Source organism: Netta rufina (genome assembly GCF_964035555.1).
Source record: "Netta rufina genome assembly, chromosome: 7".
Classification (NCBI taxonomy): domain Eukaryota; kingdom Metazoa; phylum Chordata; class Aves; order Anseriformes; family Anatidae; genus Netta; species Netta rufina.
Genome location: NC_140130.1, coordinates 7744936 through 7761025, shown reverse-complemented (window position 1 = coordinate 7761025; position 16090 = coordinate 7744936). Strand labels below are relative to the sequence as shown.

At 40.5% G+C, this 16090-nt stretch overlaps 1 protein-coding gene across 3 annotated transcripts in view; it reads left to right on the top strand.

The window, feature by feature from the left end:
- Positions 1 to 16090, top strand: part of PRKG1 (protein kinase cGMP-dependent 1) — a gene marked incomplete at both ends in the record, with an annotated part of 468546 nt that overhangs the window by 332126 nt on the left and 120330 nt on the right. For 2 of the 3 annotated variants that reach the window (XM_084290587.1, XM_084290589.1), the window contains 2 exons: positions 2098 to 2175; positions 6942 to 7036. In XM_084290587.1, the coding sequence (XP_084146713.1) occupies positions 2098 to 2175; positions 6942 to 7036 (173 nt within the window). Of the gene's footprint in view, positions 1 to 2097; positions 2176 to 6941; positions 7041 to 16090 lie in introns of those variants that run through there. The other variant, XM_084290588.1, reaches the window with a different exon arrangement.

Genomic DNA, 16090 nt, shown 5'->3' with positions numbered 1-16090 from the left:
TAGTGATGGGGTCAGTCTAAGGCTAGTGAAGACTCATTTATTGACTTCCCTTTTTGTGGTTTTAACTTAAATGTTATTACTTTGTATGTGCCACCACACCAGTGTCAAGCTGTCAGAATTCCTGCTGTTCTCCCACTGTTCTTGAACTGGTTTTCTCTATGTGAATTGGAGTTTGTGTTCCTAAAACATGAATCAGCTATGCCATGAATTTGTATACCTTATATACATCTGTATACCTATATTTTGGCATACCTGCCAAAATGCTTTCTTCAGAGGATGTATAGTGGTACCATATGTACCAGAGACCATGCTGGTACCTTTAATGTGTCTGGCTAAAAGCAAGAGGCTTGGAATTACTTCTGTTTGCATGTATCATGAGTGAGCACTAATGTGCTTTGCTTACTTCACACAGTGCTTTCAAGTGTAAACGCACAGAAATAATTTGGTTAGAATGGGCAAAGCACATGGATGAATTGATTTGTGTTAGAGAAGGAGGATTTCAGAGGGCAAATCAGAGCATTGTTGGAGACTGGATGATTCGAGCAAAAACAGCACGCTGGATTTAGCCATGAGGGAGATGGGCTTTGAATATGTAAAGATGAAGACATGAACCAGAGGAAGGGCATGGGAGGGTCAAGCGAATGGAAAGCGTTGCCTGACTGGGAACTGATCAAAGGGCCGGAGGAATATGATCTGAATTGTGGGGAGAAGGGCTTGCAGTATTTATTTTGAATAAGTCTACAGACTAGGGGAAAAAAATTATATATACATATATATATATATATGTATATATATATATATATATATATGGTAGGCAAGAGATGCTAAAGCCAGAGACAGCTTTGGATCCTTCCAGGCTCTAACTTTATTCTCCTTCCATTCCCTTTGTGGAAGCCTGAATGGGAGGGTTGGGAGGACTCATGTGAGGATCCAGAGACGGCTGCAGGACTGTGGCTCTCGGCGCTAAGCAGCTGGTGCAGTTCATCCTGCTGATTGAGGCCAAGACATCAGGCTGGCCTGGGGAAGAGGGCTTTGTCATGTCGGTGTGTTACATGGCCAGAAGCTGAGAGTAAAGCTCTCAGATCTAAAGCTTTAACCAAATCCTTGCTTGCTGTTGTTTATACATACTTTAGGATTAAAAGATCCGGTGTTCTTTTCTGGAGCTCTGTGCTCATTGTAGCTTCCAAACAGCATCCGCACCAGGGCTCAGTGTGTGTGGCATTTTGGGGCAGGCTTTGTCACAAATCAGTGCTGGGACATGGAAGACCTGACACCTGCAGCCACGTCTGCGTTCTCTTCAGAGGCTTGACTAAAACAACAGCTTTCATTTTAGCAGTAGGAGATTTGGGGAGGATGCTTGGTCTTTTGCTCACCTCTGCTTGCTGTTGAACGGATATTTGTTGAATTCACAGGGTGCAGAGCACTTCAGAAGAATCTGCTAGTTTGGGGGTGGGAGGGTTAAATATTTGTGTGGAGCCTTTATTTAGAACATATTGGCTTATTTTTTGGTGAAGTATAAATGCATATTGATTGTGATGGGGATTAAGCTATCCTATTAAGTTTAGATGCAAGCTCTGGCAAGATATGACAGAAATTCAGCAATAAATATTCCATAAAATAAGACAAAAAAGACAGATTAAACTACTATAGTAACAGGGGGAGAGCAAAAATTATTTATTCAATAAAACCCTTGCTGGCAGTGCTGAAAAAATACCAGGCTTTCAGGTGGTTTAGGTAGAGAACTATATTTACAACAAATATATTATTGCAGTTCAGTTCATGTACTGTATTCTCTGTCAAAAATGCCTGTGTCAGGTTTACTTAGTATAAGTGGATTTAGGCTGTGAGGATAATTCATCTGGGCAAAAGCTGGCACTAGCACAGTAATAAGAAAAATGGGCAAGCCAGAAATGGTTTCTTTTTAATTATTATATTCCTTGACATAGGACAATTCTTAAATCACAAACAGTGCCAGACTTGGATAAAATTGGACCAGGGTTATGTTTCCCTAAGCACTATCTTGCAAAACTGCCAAATTATCAACTGAATAACATTATCTGATTATGTTTGGTCATATTTTATTATTTTTTTTTGCAGACACACTATGAAAGCGGAGAGTATATTATCCGACAAGGTGCTCGAGGGGACACTTTCTTTATAATCAGCAAAGGAAAGGTAAGTTGACACTCTTCTAAGGAAATGTGAAGGTGGCAATGGTGATGATATGCACTTGAAATTCAGTGCCAGCCAGTGCTTTCTCTCTCCCCTCCCCAGGGCACAAATGTTGCAACACTTGACATTTAATTAAACTTCTTGGCATTGTATCAGTAGGGAAGAGTGGCGAGTGACCTGAAGGGGAAAAAAAAAAAAAAAGTAGATCTTATGCTGTTTTACACGTGTGCTCACAGTGAACATTTTGGGGCTTGAAGACAGTTAAGTCTCTTGGTACATGACCAAACGAGCTCGGTCCTTTCTTCTTTGATGGGTTATCTGCATTAGGTAGTCCTGTGCCATCCCAAAGTGTTCCTGCATGCTGCATGCATCTCCCTGCTTTTTCCTTCTTACTAAATCACAGTTTTCTAAGCTGGGTTAGAGCTTTCTTTTTATTTTTGCTTTTTTATTTAATTGCAGACACCTACTCTGAGTCCCTGCATGCTTCTTTACCCCAGCATTCTTGTAGCCAAATTTTTTTATAGGGTACTCTGCAATGCTACACTAGTCTTTACCAAGTATCCCTCTTACAAGGCTGACTTCCAGACTTCATTCCCATGACTATCATTTTGTAGCTTTTCCAAATTAAATAATAGGAACTCAGAGAAGTCTCAGATTTCTCTTAGGGGAAGAAAAATGGTCTAAGTTTCTGCTTTACTGCTCACAGGGGAAAATATGCTTTTTGACCTCTTTTCCTGTAAAATCCTGGTGGGATTTTATGGATCCATTTTTTTTTTCATTCCACTTGACTTTTTTTTTTTTTCTTTTTTAGTTTGTTTTAGCCGGCCTAATATTATTACACTTGAGAAACATTTGGCTTCTTTCCATGTAGCAGGATATTGACATTCAAGGGAATACATGCTGGTTTACCACTGCAGATCAGATGTGATCCGTGAAAAGTAAACACAAATAGTTAAATATGCTTGAAATTAAGCCAACCCAAGCCTCCTGGTTCATGGATTTGATATTTGCACCAAGGCAGATAATGTAGTCCATGCATAATTAAAGTTAGCAAAAAAAAACAAACATGGCATCTGCACAGGAGGAATGTGGGTGTTGTACACAGCTGGGTTGAATCCTGAGCTGTCAGCTCTCAGATACTCAAACTAGATTTTCACCGTCATCTTCCACTCTCTATTGCTGGGAGGCAGTCTTTATGAGAAGAAAAGGGTGTCTTTTTCAGATGAAGAAGATGATCATGGACAGGTTTCTGAAATGAAGCCAATCATTGACAGTAGAGGTAGGAATTTGATGGTATTCCCCTGTGCTCTTTTGATTCGCTCCATTGAGAAGTAGGATTTCATCTTTTTCCAGAACACAGACAACCATGATGTACACTTCAAATCCTTTCTATTCAGACCATTTTCATGGGAGGATGCACCTCCCTTCCTCACCAAGTTTTAAAAGCCCACTTGCCACGTTGACCAGCCTGTTGGTGAGGGTGCTTTTGACCCACTCGGTCTTGTGGCTCCATACCTTCCTAGCACTCCTCAGTCCTCAGAGTGCCATGGTTGTAGAAACCAAATCCCTGCTGTTGGCAGCCACTGGACAAACAGTTGTTGACCTGTGTGGTTCATCCACTCCTCAAGCCAACAGGATGGAGGAGAGAACCACCTGCCCCTCATGTCCTTGACCATTGCTCCAGAGCTCTGTAATCCCTCTTGAGAAGCTCCTTGGTTTTATCTCCATGGCTTTTGCAGCTTTATCTTACTGTAGCAGCTGATGGCCAGAAAAAGGGAGTTCAAACAAAACAATGCACATGGGCTTGTTGAGGAATTCCCAGATCCTCAGCTGGATCTTGGTGGCTTGACAGGAATTTTCACCAGGACGATTAAATTCTGCCCAGTTTTCTCTTGCAACCTCACTGAGTTGCAGAAGAGATGAGATATCTGTTACTGATGAAGGATGGAGTGGGAGGGTGTTTAATTTTAATGCCTGTGTTGGGACATAGCTACACAGTGATATCAGAACTACCCCATGCTAAGGATATGTCCCAGGCTAGCAGAAATAGAGCCTTAGCAGTGAAACATGGAATAAATAGCAATGAGATACAGAATAAACGTATCAGTGTATGCTGCTGCTTGGCACTTTCTGAAGCAGGGGCACATTATGTCCCATGCCCCATGCTGAAACCTCACCCAGGTGGCTTAGTAAAACAGAAGAAATTCTGCTTCCAGCTCACGTACCTAGAACCTCACGTGTACTTTCTGCAGTCAGCAGCATTGTGTATTAGCAGTGAAAGCTACTTTTAAAAACTCTATCCTACCTTTTGTCAGAGCTTCTGCAGTGACAGTCAAGAGAAGCGAGATTTTTAAATTTCTGAGTTCAGCACTTTTTTCAGAAATACTTCAAAAGATTTTTTTTTTCTTTCACTCTGTGCTTTGATAGTTCTCTTAGTGGCAGAGGGTAGACCCTTTTCCCCTTTTTCTCCCTCCTGATTTCATATGCTACTCAATCCAGATCCTCTTAGTTGGATTTTAGTCACTTAATTGTTTGGGGGAATGTGGCTACCAATTTACCCCATATACGTTCCCTTATCTGAGACTGCCTGTGGTCAACAGACAGCTCCTTGCAGAATTGGGACAGTGAATGCAGCAGCAGCAAAGGTGCTTTTAATGCTGCAAAAATGGTGAACGTGGCCTTACAATTCAGTGCTATTTGTTAGCGTACTTCCTCAATTCCAAGTGAATAGAAATCAAAACCTGTTCAAAACAACCTGTGAGCAGAAATCTGTTGACTAACACATCAGACGGGAACAGTTTGATCCCTTTTGGTCGTGACTTGCTGCTGCTCTGTGCCGATTCAGTGTCCTCCCTTTACCAAGACACTGCATGTGTCATGCTGTGCCATTGTGCACCATTTTCCCCTTAAAAACAATGGTGTGGCACCAATTTAATACCATAACATGCAGGTTCTTCACTGGTGCTGGGCTGTTCAGATGTGTCATTGCTCTGAGCTGTGTTGAAATTACTCCCGTAGTCCCTTAGCATTCATTTCTGAGGATCAGTGAAGGTCATGGAGAAAGAGCTTAAATATGTGTTAAAGTTCCCTTTGTTTGTCCAGGTTTGTTTTTCATCGGCTATAAACCTTCCTGGCTTGTCTGTTACACTTTTCCTACCCTCATCTGATGCTTGATGAGTCAGTGCAGATGTTTAACATAGTGTGTTGGAGACACAGTGCTCACTAATGACTCAAACCCACTGTTTTACCATCCGTGCAAGAAACCAGAGAAAGTGCAGGGCAGAACTGTAAATGTAATGGTATAATTAAACTGAAATGTCTCTAAATCAGAAAGGAAGTGTCTGTTGTCCTAAATTTGGGCTTTGTGAATTTGCATGTGTAAAAGCTCTGATTATAGCAAACAGCCTGAAATGCTGCAAAGAGAAAAGGGATTTTCCCTTGTAAACCCTCCAGAGGGTTGTTCATTCCACTTAAATTTTGGACAGCTCTGGCTTTGGAAATTCCTGTCGCTTTCCACTGGCAATGGATGGAGCCTGGACAACTAGATTGATAGATGGTTAATGTTAAGAGAGATGGTCCCCACCATTCTCTGATTGCAGGGGCAGTATTTCATGGCTTTTGCATGCCGTAAGAAGTATGAGTTGCCTCTGATACGGGCTAGCTGAAGAGCAGAAAATATTTCTCACAGAGGGCCATTACATCAATAGTACTCACCTTTCGTAAGATCTTGATAATGAGCAAACTATGTCATGCTGTCCTCAGCCCCCAGCAGTGTGTTCCAGGGTTTTGTCATGCAGCTGTTGGGATTTGTATTCCATACTGGCTTGGGGAACCAGAGCCACTTACAAAGATAATACAAAGTAGAAGTGTGTTCAGACGATCAATTACTATTTTTCTTCTGAAATCTTTTCAGAAAATAAAAAGGATCCCAGAGATGGGACATCATCACTCGGAGATGTGTAGTCATCTACCTGTTGTTGCTGTGTTTCCATCTTAAACTTGGGCTTACACTAGGTTACACCTCCTGTTGTTTTACATTCCATGTAAAACTCTCCATTCCATCAGCAGTAATTGCTTTTCTCTTTTACTGCAAAAATCAAAATACCATCTTGGTTTTATTTTTTCTTTATACTGGGATGAAAATACCTTATTTTTGCTCTGGCTAGAATTATCTCCTCAACGAATTCAGGACATGATGAAAATGAAAGGAGCCATCCTTCAGCCTATAATGATCCAAACTGTTTCATTTAAATTATGACTAAAGGTAGATTTTCTTTTTTTGCTCTCCCTTACGTGAACAATGTGCTCTCCCTTACGTTCGAGCAATGCAAGAAATCATGTGGAACAAAGCTAACAGAAGCCTATGCCATGTGTCTGTCTTATACACATGAAATATTTGGAACCCATTTGAGCTGTTGACTCCATATAGGCAATGACTGTGCTTGTGCAGCCAACTCCATGTTTAGAGCCTTCGAAAAACACAAGTATTGTATTTTTCCAAGAGTAGTAGGCTTGTTGGTGGGAAATAACTCATTTGTATATAATGAATAATTCCTTTTCTTGGATGGCTTGAGATTAGTTTATGGAGAAATAGTAACTGGTTGCTGATAGCTGAGGGAAAAGTTCAGTACTGGTGACTTATATGGTTTGAATATGAACTGGAACCCTTCTTGAGAGATCTGGGAGATGACTAATCCCTTTCTGAACAAATGGGCCGTATTCATTAATTAAAGGTTTTCTAAATGCTGGGGGTTTTGGCTTTTCAACAGGTGAATGTTACTCGTGAAGACTCCCCCAGTGAAGATCCAGTCTTTCTCCGTACTTTAGGGAAAGGAGATTGGTTTGGAGAAAAAGCACTTCAAGGGTAAGTGCTCCTTATGATGTAGCTTTTATGCTGCGATAATTTTTCAAGGACTTATGTGATCCTCAGAGGGCTCTTACAATTTAGAAATACGCAAGAATTACATTGGAAGTGGTTTTATGTTTTTGGAGTTGTGCTTTGTCACTTAGTGTTGCATGTTGCAATGTGTCTGTTCCTTAATGGGGAAATATAACTTGTTCTGCAATGGAGTGGCCAAATGTAGATTTTCCCTTGTTTGTAGACATAAGAAGATACTTTGACACTGTCATATATATTATAATATATATATATATTATATCATGGCACTGTCATATATTTGAAGATCTGAAATGTTTGATATTTTGCAACTCAGCCATATTTCTCAGGTATGGCAAAAGGAGATCATCATGGTCTTCTGTATGGGATAGACAGCTGAAGTCAGGGCAGTAGTGCTGTTTTTTAAATTGTCTTATTGTGTATATATGATGTTGGTGGAGATGGTAATTGTATGAGAGTGACCTCTTTTATATAAGCAATATCCTTTGGGAATGACTTGGGGGGCAACTAAAGGAATAGCAACTAAAAATCCAGATTCAATGGATTATAAAAATACACTTTATTTCTATAGGGAACAATAAGAATGGGAATAGGAAAACATGCTTTATGCAGGAATGTGGGGCAACCGTTAATCTTAATGAACAAACACTTCATCTCACTCTGAGTACTTAGCTCTGCATGTAAGCTATTGGTCTTCTCATTGATGCTGTGAGAATGTATTGTGTGTTTGCTCCGTCATAAATTTCTCTTCTTCCAAAGGGAAGCCAGAATGTTTGATGCCCAATTTTTCTGTTCCTTCTGGCAGCCAGGAATACCTGTCCCATACAAAACTTGTCATACCTCTGAAAATCTATACATTAATTTTTAAATAATATGCTTATCAAATAAACGTCCTTATTTTGGTTACTTTCTTAATGCTAAGGTGGAGATGAACTATATTTTTAAAATTTCACCCACAAATATATAAGCTAGAAACACTTATTTTCGTTTGTCAAGAGTCTCACAGAAACTTGACTCTCAGTGCTGGTATGTTAAAAGAAGAACCAAATATCTTGAGACAGCCAATCCAGTAGTGAGAACAGGCAATAGTGTGCCAAACAAACCATCTTTTGAAGACCAGATATGGCAAATAAAAGGATTTTCATAGCTTGCCTCCCTGAATATTTCTAGTGACATGCAACACAACTGTGAGAATTTCTCAGCTTTTCAAATTAAGTTTTTTGGCTGACTGGCAGAGTCTGAAATTAGATAATTTACAAGGAATACTTGTCTGCATGTATTTAAATATTCAATACATAATAAGTTTATCTTCTGAAACTAAACTGAAACTTAATAATTGATACTATATTCTCAGTTTGGAAGGAAAACTTGATTTTGTTATATGTTTTGATATGGAGACAGCATATTTCAAGTACTGTACATCCAGTTTGCTAGTAAGTTCAATAATTCTGTAGCTCTATTTAAAATGAATGGTATGGAAACATTGTGATGTAGAGCACCCAGCAACTCAATAAATTACTTGTAAATTAGTAACTTTCAGGACTGTGTAGCCATCGCTGTTCAGCAACTACGTAAGCCTTCTGCTGCATGTGTAAAATACAGTTAAGATTGAGAGTTCAGGATAAACTCAAGAAACTTAAGTGTATTTTCTTCACTTGTTCTTTGGTTCATTTTTCAAAATTTTGCTGGAATCTGTTCAGTAACAGCTTCATTACTTGCTATTTGGTCATGTGTTATGATTTCATACGTGTAGGATATGGTTACAACTTCAAGGCATTTCTTTCTGGCCAGTAGAAAGTAATAGCTGCAATGTTGATTCTGCTTATCACTGCACTGTAGGAGGATGGATAACAAATATCTTCTAGTCTCTGATAGAAATGTTAATACTGACATATAAATCCACTGATGATATACATTATTCTGTTTTTCTCACTTGCACCAGATGGCAGACTTTACTCCACAGTATCCAATTCCACACCAGCAGGAACAAAACAAGTCACAAAATTATCAGCCCCATCATCTTACAGTAATACTCATGGTTCCCAATTATTACACTGCTCTCTTACCTTCCTGGCTAATTGCTAATTGAATCTGAGATTGCAGATGTATAATTTACAGTATAACAACACATCATTTATGTATACTTGCAATCAGTTACTTTTTGGGATGTTTTCTTAATTGGAAAAAAAACAAACATAGTGCTATTTACGATAATTATTTATATCAACAGGGAAATAACAGAACTCATTCAAATAGGCAATGGAGAAAAACTCAATCCTACTTTGTGGCTAATATATGTTTTACTAAAACTGGCTAATAATTGTGCTGCTTTGATGATGTCACAGCTGAATTCTTGAGCAAGAGCATGCCGTGCTGCATCGATGGAAAACGTGTTAGTCTACAGGGGACAGTCGTAGGGAGAATGATGGAAGCAGAGAAGAGGAAAGAAAAGCAAATCTGGAGGATCATATGAAAAGGCTCTTTCTCCTTCAGAAATGGTTTCCCATTGGCCAACCCGAAAAAGGAGCAGTTTGAGCCATTGCTTCTGTACTATTACATTACACAGTATATTTGAATAGAGCTGTGATTTGGGCTACTGGGGGTTTCACCTCGTTTGGGTATCCAGGAGGAACTGCAGACCAGAGGACAAAATGGTGATGGCATGTGACAGAGGGTTGATGTTTTGGAGAGGCAGCGTGGGAGCCCACCTTGGTGAACAGAAGAGGGATTTTGAAAGAAATACAAATACTTTGGTTCATAACATTTTAAGTAGTGCTAGAGTACATCCAACTCTGAGGTCCAGTAGCTGGGGGTTTTCTGGTGAGCGCTTTGGCTTTTGTAGGAGGGAACCTCAAAAGACTGTGGCCTGAAGTCTCTGGTGGCAAGAACAGAAGAATTTGGGTGAGTGTGCCTGGTTGAAGCTGACATGGGGCTCACCATATATATAAACATATACTTACATTGACATTAATAAAAATGCTGGAATTACATAGTACTGAAAAAAAGTACCGGGAGGACAGAGGTCATGCTTAGATTTTAAACTTGCACAAATATATTAAACACTTCTATCAGAGATGTTTTTCAAATTCTGAGATGAAAATGGCAGCTTCTTTCAGTACTTTTCTGCTGTATTGCTAGTCTGTTGTCTTTGAAAGGTTTGTTTTTAATGTGGTTACCACAATAGGTAGCTAGCTCAATGTGGCTGAGACAGATGCTTGTGAGGTAAAAGAGGTTTATTAAAACCAAGCTGAATTTTGAAAGCAGCTTAGTTTGCTCATTTGTCCTTGTGAGGTATCTTTGAAAGTAATGAAATGATTTGTTTTTCACGTAGAGTTTATCATCTTCAATCATGTGGATTTATAAAGCCCCTTGAATGTGCATTTGCCTTGTAGAGAGGTTTTTGTGACTTCAGTTAAGCCAAAGTGAACCACTTGACCACAAGCACCTCCGTAGCAGGGTGACAGCCTGTTGGAAGAGATGAGAGTGCCTTGGCAACTGGTTTTAATTATGTGAAGGCATACCATATTGGAAAGTGAATTAGGAAAGAGAATTAGGAAAGTCTTCCTGCCTCTGGCAGCCGCTGGAGGTTGTGAATGAGACCTGGAGAAAAAGCTCCCAGCTGAGACAGCCCCAGCCAAAGGGTGTCCTCTCTTCTTCCTTGTTTGTAAAGAATAAAGTGCAGATTTTTATTATTTTAATTTTTTAAATTTTATTATTTTAATACTGGTGGTGCACAGGGTGAAGAAGGAATGCTGGTCTTCAGGTCATGGACAAGGTGCTCTGCCATGGTGACAAATTGTAGTGATATTTGAGCTCCTTCGCTTTAATGGATATAGAAATTTTTTGTTACCTTGATGATGGTTGGAAAATGAGTACAGAAATACCAGTCTCTCAGGACATAACAGCACATCTTCCTTTCAAGAGAATTTGTGCTGTTTCCCATTTGTGTCTCTAGCTCTTGAAGGCTCCTGTTTAGTTACAGTCCTACTGTTAGAAACCACTGTCCCCAAAATCTCTACGGTATGTTTTGTGTGCTGGCAATTCACATGATACGTAAAACAATATATGATCTGTGTGTATAGTAGTGTAAAAAGAAAATTTCCTTGCTGACCACCCAAAAACTTTATACCATATTTCCCATTAAAATCTGTCACAGCAGCTTGCACTAGTTAAATTTTGTTGTGGTTTAACCCGGCCGGCAGCTAAACACCACACAGCCGTTCGCTCACCCTCCCCCCCTCCTCCCTCTCTGGGACGAGGGAGAGAAACGGAAAGTGAAGCCAGTGAGTTGAGATAAAAACAGTTTAATAAGACAGGAAATAATAATAACAATAATAATAATAATAATAACAATGATGATAATAGTACTACTAATAATAATGTGTACAAACAAGTGATGCACAATGCAATTGCTCACCACCTGCTGACCGATGCCCAGCCTAACCCCGAGCAGTCCGGCCCCCCTCCCCTGGCTAGCCACCCCTATATATTGTTTAGCATGATGTCAGATGGTATGGAATACCCCTTTGGCTAGTGTGGGTCACCTGTCCTGGGTCTGTCCCCTCCCAGCTCTTGCTGCACCCCCAGCATGCCTGTTGGCAGGACAGAGCAAGAAGCTGAGACGTCCTTGGCTTAGTATAAGCACTGCTCTGCAACAATTAAAACATCGGGGTGTTATCAGCACTCTTCTCGTCCTAAGCCAAAACACAGCATTCCACCAGCTACTAGGAAGAAAATTAACTCTGTTCTAACTGAAACCAGGACAAATTTTTATGTGCGTGTGGAGGAAACTGTGACAGGAAGAATCAAGATGGTGTGAGGGACAAAGAAGTAGTGGACATGGAGATATTAATGAATCTTTAAATCTTGGACCTTTACTTTTCCCTAAATTAATATAGGAACTAAATAGAATCCCAAAAACTTGTTGAAAGGTCTAGTAGCTGGCAGCTAAGAAGAGAACGAGACATTAGTAGGGCATTAGAGTATTGACAGTGCAACTGATTCATTTATTTTTTGAAAATATTGCTGTTTTCTCTTGCTGTGACCGGGTTTACAAGTAAGCCTACAAATAAATCATTTTTTATTAAATCTGTATAAACTGCAAGGGGTGCTGGGGTTCCACAAATATTCCCGGTCTTCTCCCTGCACTAACGCTATGTTTTTCCTGTGTAATTATACCATTGCTACTGCTCAGCTGACCTTTACTCTAATCCTTTTCCAGATAAGAACATAACAATTTGGTTTTAATCAACAACTTAAATGCCAAAGCCTGGAAGCCTATTTAAGTGACTACCTTGCCATCCTGCTTCCTTCTTTCTTCACTTTCTGTCTTCTTTCCTGTTTCTTTTCTGTTTTTCCAGAAATACTTTTCCCCTGTTGCTCATGAATAGCTTTTAAAGGACTACAAGGATTTATTTACTTGGTTCAAGTGATAAGGGAATAAGACTGTTTCTCAGCAGTTAGAAAATAGTTAATTTGGAGGGTAAAACAGATTTGTATGCTGTCTACTTCAAATACTCTTTTCTGTATTACAAGACCCCACACGCTCAGTGCCCCATGCAATTCACAGCAACCTTGGCAGTCTTCTATGGCCAGAGCCCATCAGGAAATAACTACGGGGACTTACACAAAATTGTGGCACGTGTAAGTAACTACAGGCAAGGCAAGGTCCTGAGTAGAGCCTGGTAATTTTTTGCCGTTGTTAGCTTGCAAGGCTGATTTGCCTGCTGCTCCTCACAAACTGTGGTTAGTGCAAAGTTGTTGCTATGAGGAAAAAGGGGATCCATATCCTAAAGACAACCATTCCCTCACAGCTGGTTCCCATCTCAGAAGGGAAAGCAGTACTCATCATCCTTGTGCCTTCATGGCAGCAGCAGACTGTGAGTGCAGGTACAGACATAGCGCCTCTTCAACCTGCCTGTGACCTTCTGTGCATGTTTGTGCACCAAGGCTCGGTGAGGTCCTAAATCCTGAGTTTTCTGTGGCAGAAGGATGGACCCCACCTGTGTCTGGGCAGGCACCGAGGCTGGGGGCTGAGCCACTGCTCACTCGTGAGCCCTGCTCCTTTGCTGATGCAGGCACTGTGCACAGTGATGTTTAAAAGTAGCATATGGTCAGAATTAGCAGCTGCAATTTACACAACCCCAATACTTGATTGCTTGTCAAGGATTCCCTCCAGTGGGCATTCCTTGCTCAATTTGTTCAAAGAGACAGAGCCAGTCTTTGCCTGAAAAGTATAGACTGGAGTGTCTTTTATATCTTTATTATTATTATTATTATTATTAGTTTTAGTTTTGTTACATTTTATAATTGTTATGTATTTACTTATTTATGGTAAAATGGATGCTCCTGTTCAAAAACCGATCCTCACTCTCACAGTAAAATAGTATATTTCATAATCCTTTGCTGTCGAATGTTTCTTATTTTACCCCTTCATTTGACATGCACAAACTTCTCCGTATTACAAATCACCTGTTGAGACGGACATATCTAAAAAGTTCTAATTTACTAAATGCCCTGTCATTGCTCTCAGCCCTCGCTGTGCCTGAGCAGTTGTGTTTAGAAAAAACGTTTCAACGTCCTTGACTGAACTTCCCAGTGGAACACAAGAGTCATGTTTCATCTTGGTTGGACACGTTGCTCACATTTGCTTCTACTAAAATCTTGCCATCTGCTGACCTCATGGCCTCATGGCCTTGAATTTTCTCAGAAAAGGAGCAGGGAATGGAGACTGGAAATGTCTGTGGCATTCCTCGGCGACCGCACAAGTTTGTAGGTGGCAAAGAGAAGTCTCATTGTAGGTTGGTGTCAGAGGACAACATTTTAATTTCTGTTTCTCCAAGGGGAAATACCAATCCTTTTGTTTGTTGTTTGTTTTTTTTTGTTTGTTTGTGTTGTTTTTTTTTTTCCTGAAGCATTTGATGTGCTATGTACCAGCTCTGTGCTGTCCTGCTTCCTGAGTTCTTGGTTTTTAGTGTTTACAGCTAAATCAGTTTTCTTTACCACTCTCCATATGATGGATATAAGCTCCCAGAGGTGGCTGCTTGCATAAAAGGAGGTTGTGTGTGTTGTAGGGCAGCAGAACTGAAACTTCTTAAACTTATCAGAAGTAGCAAGTTGGGAAGCACAGTTTATCACCTTTGTTGATAAATAATGTCTCACTATTTATCAATATTTTATTAATATTAAAATATTAATTAATTAATATTAATTAATATTAAGCATTTCACAGCCCCTCTCACGTCCAGCCCTTGCAATGCTGTATGCATAGTTCACTGATTGTGGATCCGACACAGAGTCTCTGAGGACCAGCAGGAAGTTATTTCATCCATTACATCAGCTGCTTTTTACATTCATTACAAGCGTTAGGCAATCTTAAAATGTATTTCAGCCATTATGGCCTTATTTCCTGTCGTCTTCCCCTAATAAGATAGATCCGTGCCCATAATGTCATGGGAGGCCTGGGAGCAGATAGAAGGGAGCGATGACTGATGGGTTTTGATGACAGAGGAAATTGGGGGTGTTGAATAAAGCACTCAGATAATGGCTTGAAAACAATCAGAGGGGAGTCCTGTTTCAGGCAGTATGGCACTAAGCAGTTTAACCCATCACCTTGCAGCACAGGGAATGCCAGAAGCTTTTAAAGGATTCAGAAAGCTGCTGGCCAAGCTCTGAAATGAAACCCCACTGGAGGCTTTCGAGGGCAACAGCTTGAAAGCCCAGACAGCTGGAAGTGAGGAGGCAAAGGGACACCTCAAAAACATCACCATATGCTTCCCTGCGGGGCTCACGTTCGTCCTGCAGGCATCTGGCCTCTGCTCGTCTGGAGAGGTGGCTGGGTGGTCTGATTGATCTCCTAAGTGCACACCACGACATTAATTAAACGCTATTAAAATGTCGCCATGCCATTTCCAGGCTGGCTGCTTGTGTTCGGGTGTCCTGGTTCCAAGGTCCTCAGACAGGGAATTGCTCTGGCACAGATAAAGTTATTTCTTTGATTGATACCCAAAAAGATAACTGCTGTTCCAAAGTAAATTATGAAATCTTCATCAGGGCCTCTGCAATCTGTTTAATTACTTTATTGCAAGCAAGTATTGGTTGCTGATGTAGTCTCTCTGCTTTCTATAGATACAGATGCTTCACACTTTGTATTCTTCATAAAATGCCAGCCAGTATTATGTTGGCTTGCACAGAAGTGTGCTGCCAGTTGCTTCAGCTGGTTGCCAGGAGCTCGTAATGCTTGGGGAAGGTCCGGCAGGGACAAGGCTCCCAATTAAGAGATTCATCCAAAGCCTTTAAAAGGAGCAGGCAGGTTTGTGCCAGCTGTTGTTACACGGGCTTGAACTCGCGGCTACAAAAACATAACCTTGCTTTGTCACCAGGAAAAAATAAGTGTGCTCCTTTTAAATCCACATCATCTTTGACAAGTAGCATATTGAGAAATGAAGGGGTAAAGGGAAACAGGGACAAGATGTATCGGCTTTAACGGCACTCTGCCTGCGAGCAGTGTGTTGTGACTACAGAGATGAAGGCTGCATTACGCTTTTCAAACAGCAATGAATTGATATTACTGACTTTTGCTGTCTTAAATAGGAATATAGTGTTGATAACACCAGGGTGAAACCAAAGGTCCATCTAGCCCTATCTGTAAAAGTAGCCAAAACCTGCAAGAATGTTCTGAACCAGAGCTGGTAGCTTTAATCTATAGTCCTTGATGGATTTTCAATTTACTTTCAAACTCATGCAAGTATTTTTAAAATCCACGGCCTTCTGTGGCAACTAGATCCACAGTTTAAGTATGCAAGATGAGAAGAAATGCCTTGGTCAAGCAGGTAACGGTGGCCTTTCGCATTTCTGCCTGAAAGCTGTGCAGCTTTTTAGATTTGCTTCCAGTAGCTAGGTGTCCAAGAGTTACTCTCCCAGGCTTGCATAGACAAAGGCTTTCTTTAGGACCAAAGCAATACAGCAAGGAGAGGAATTACAAAATCATCTAATTCATGTGAGTTAGAAAAAGGAGAGTAG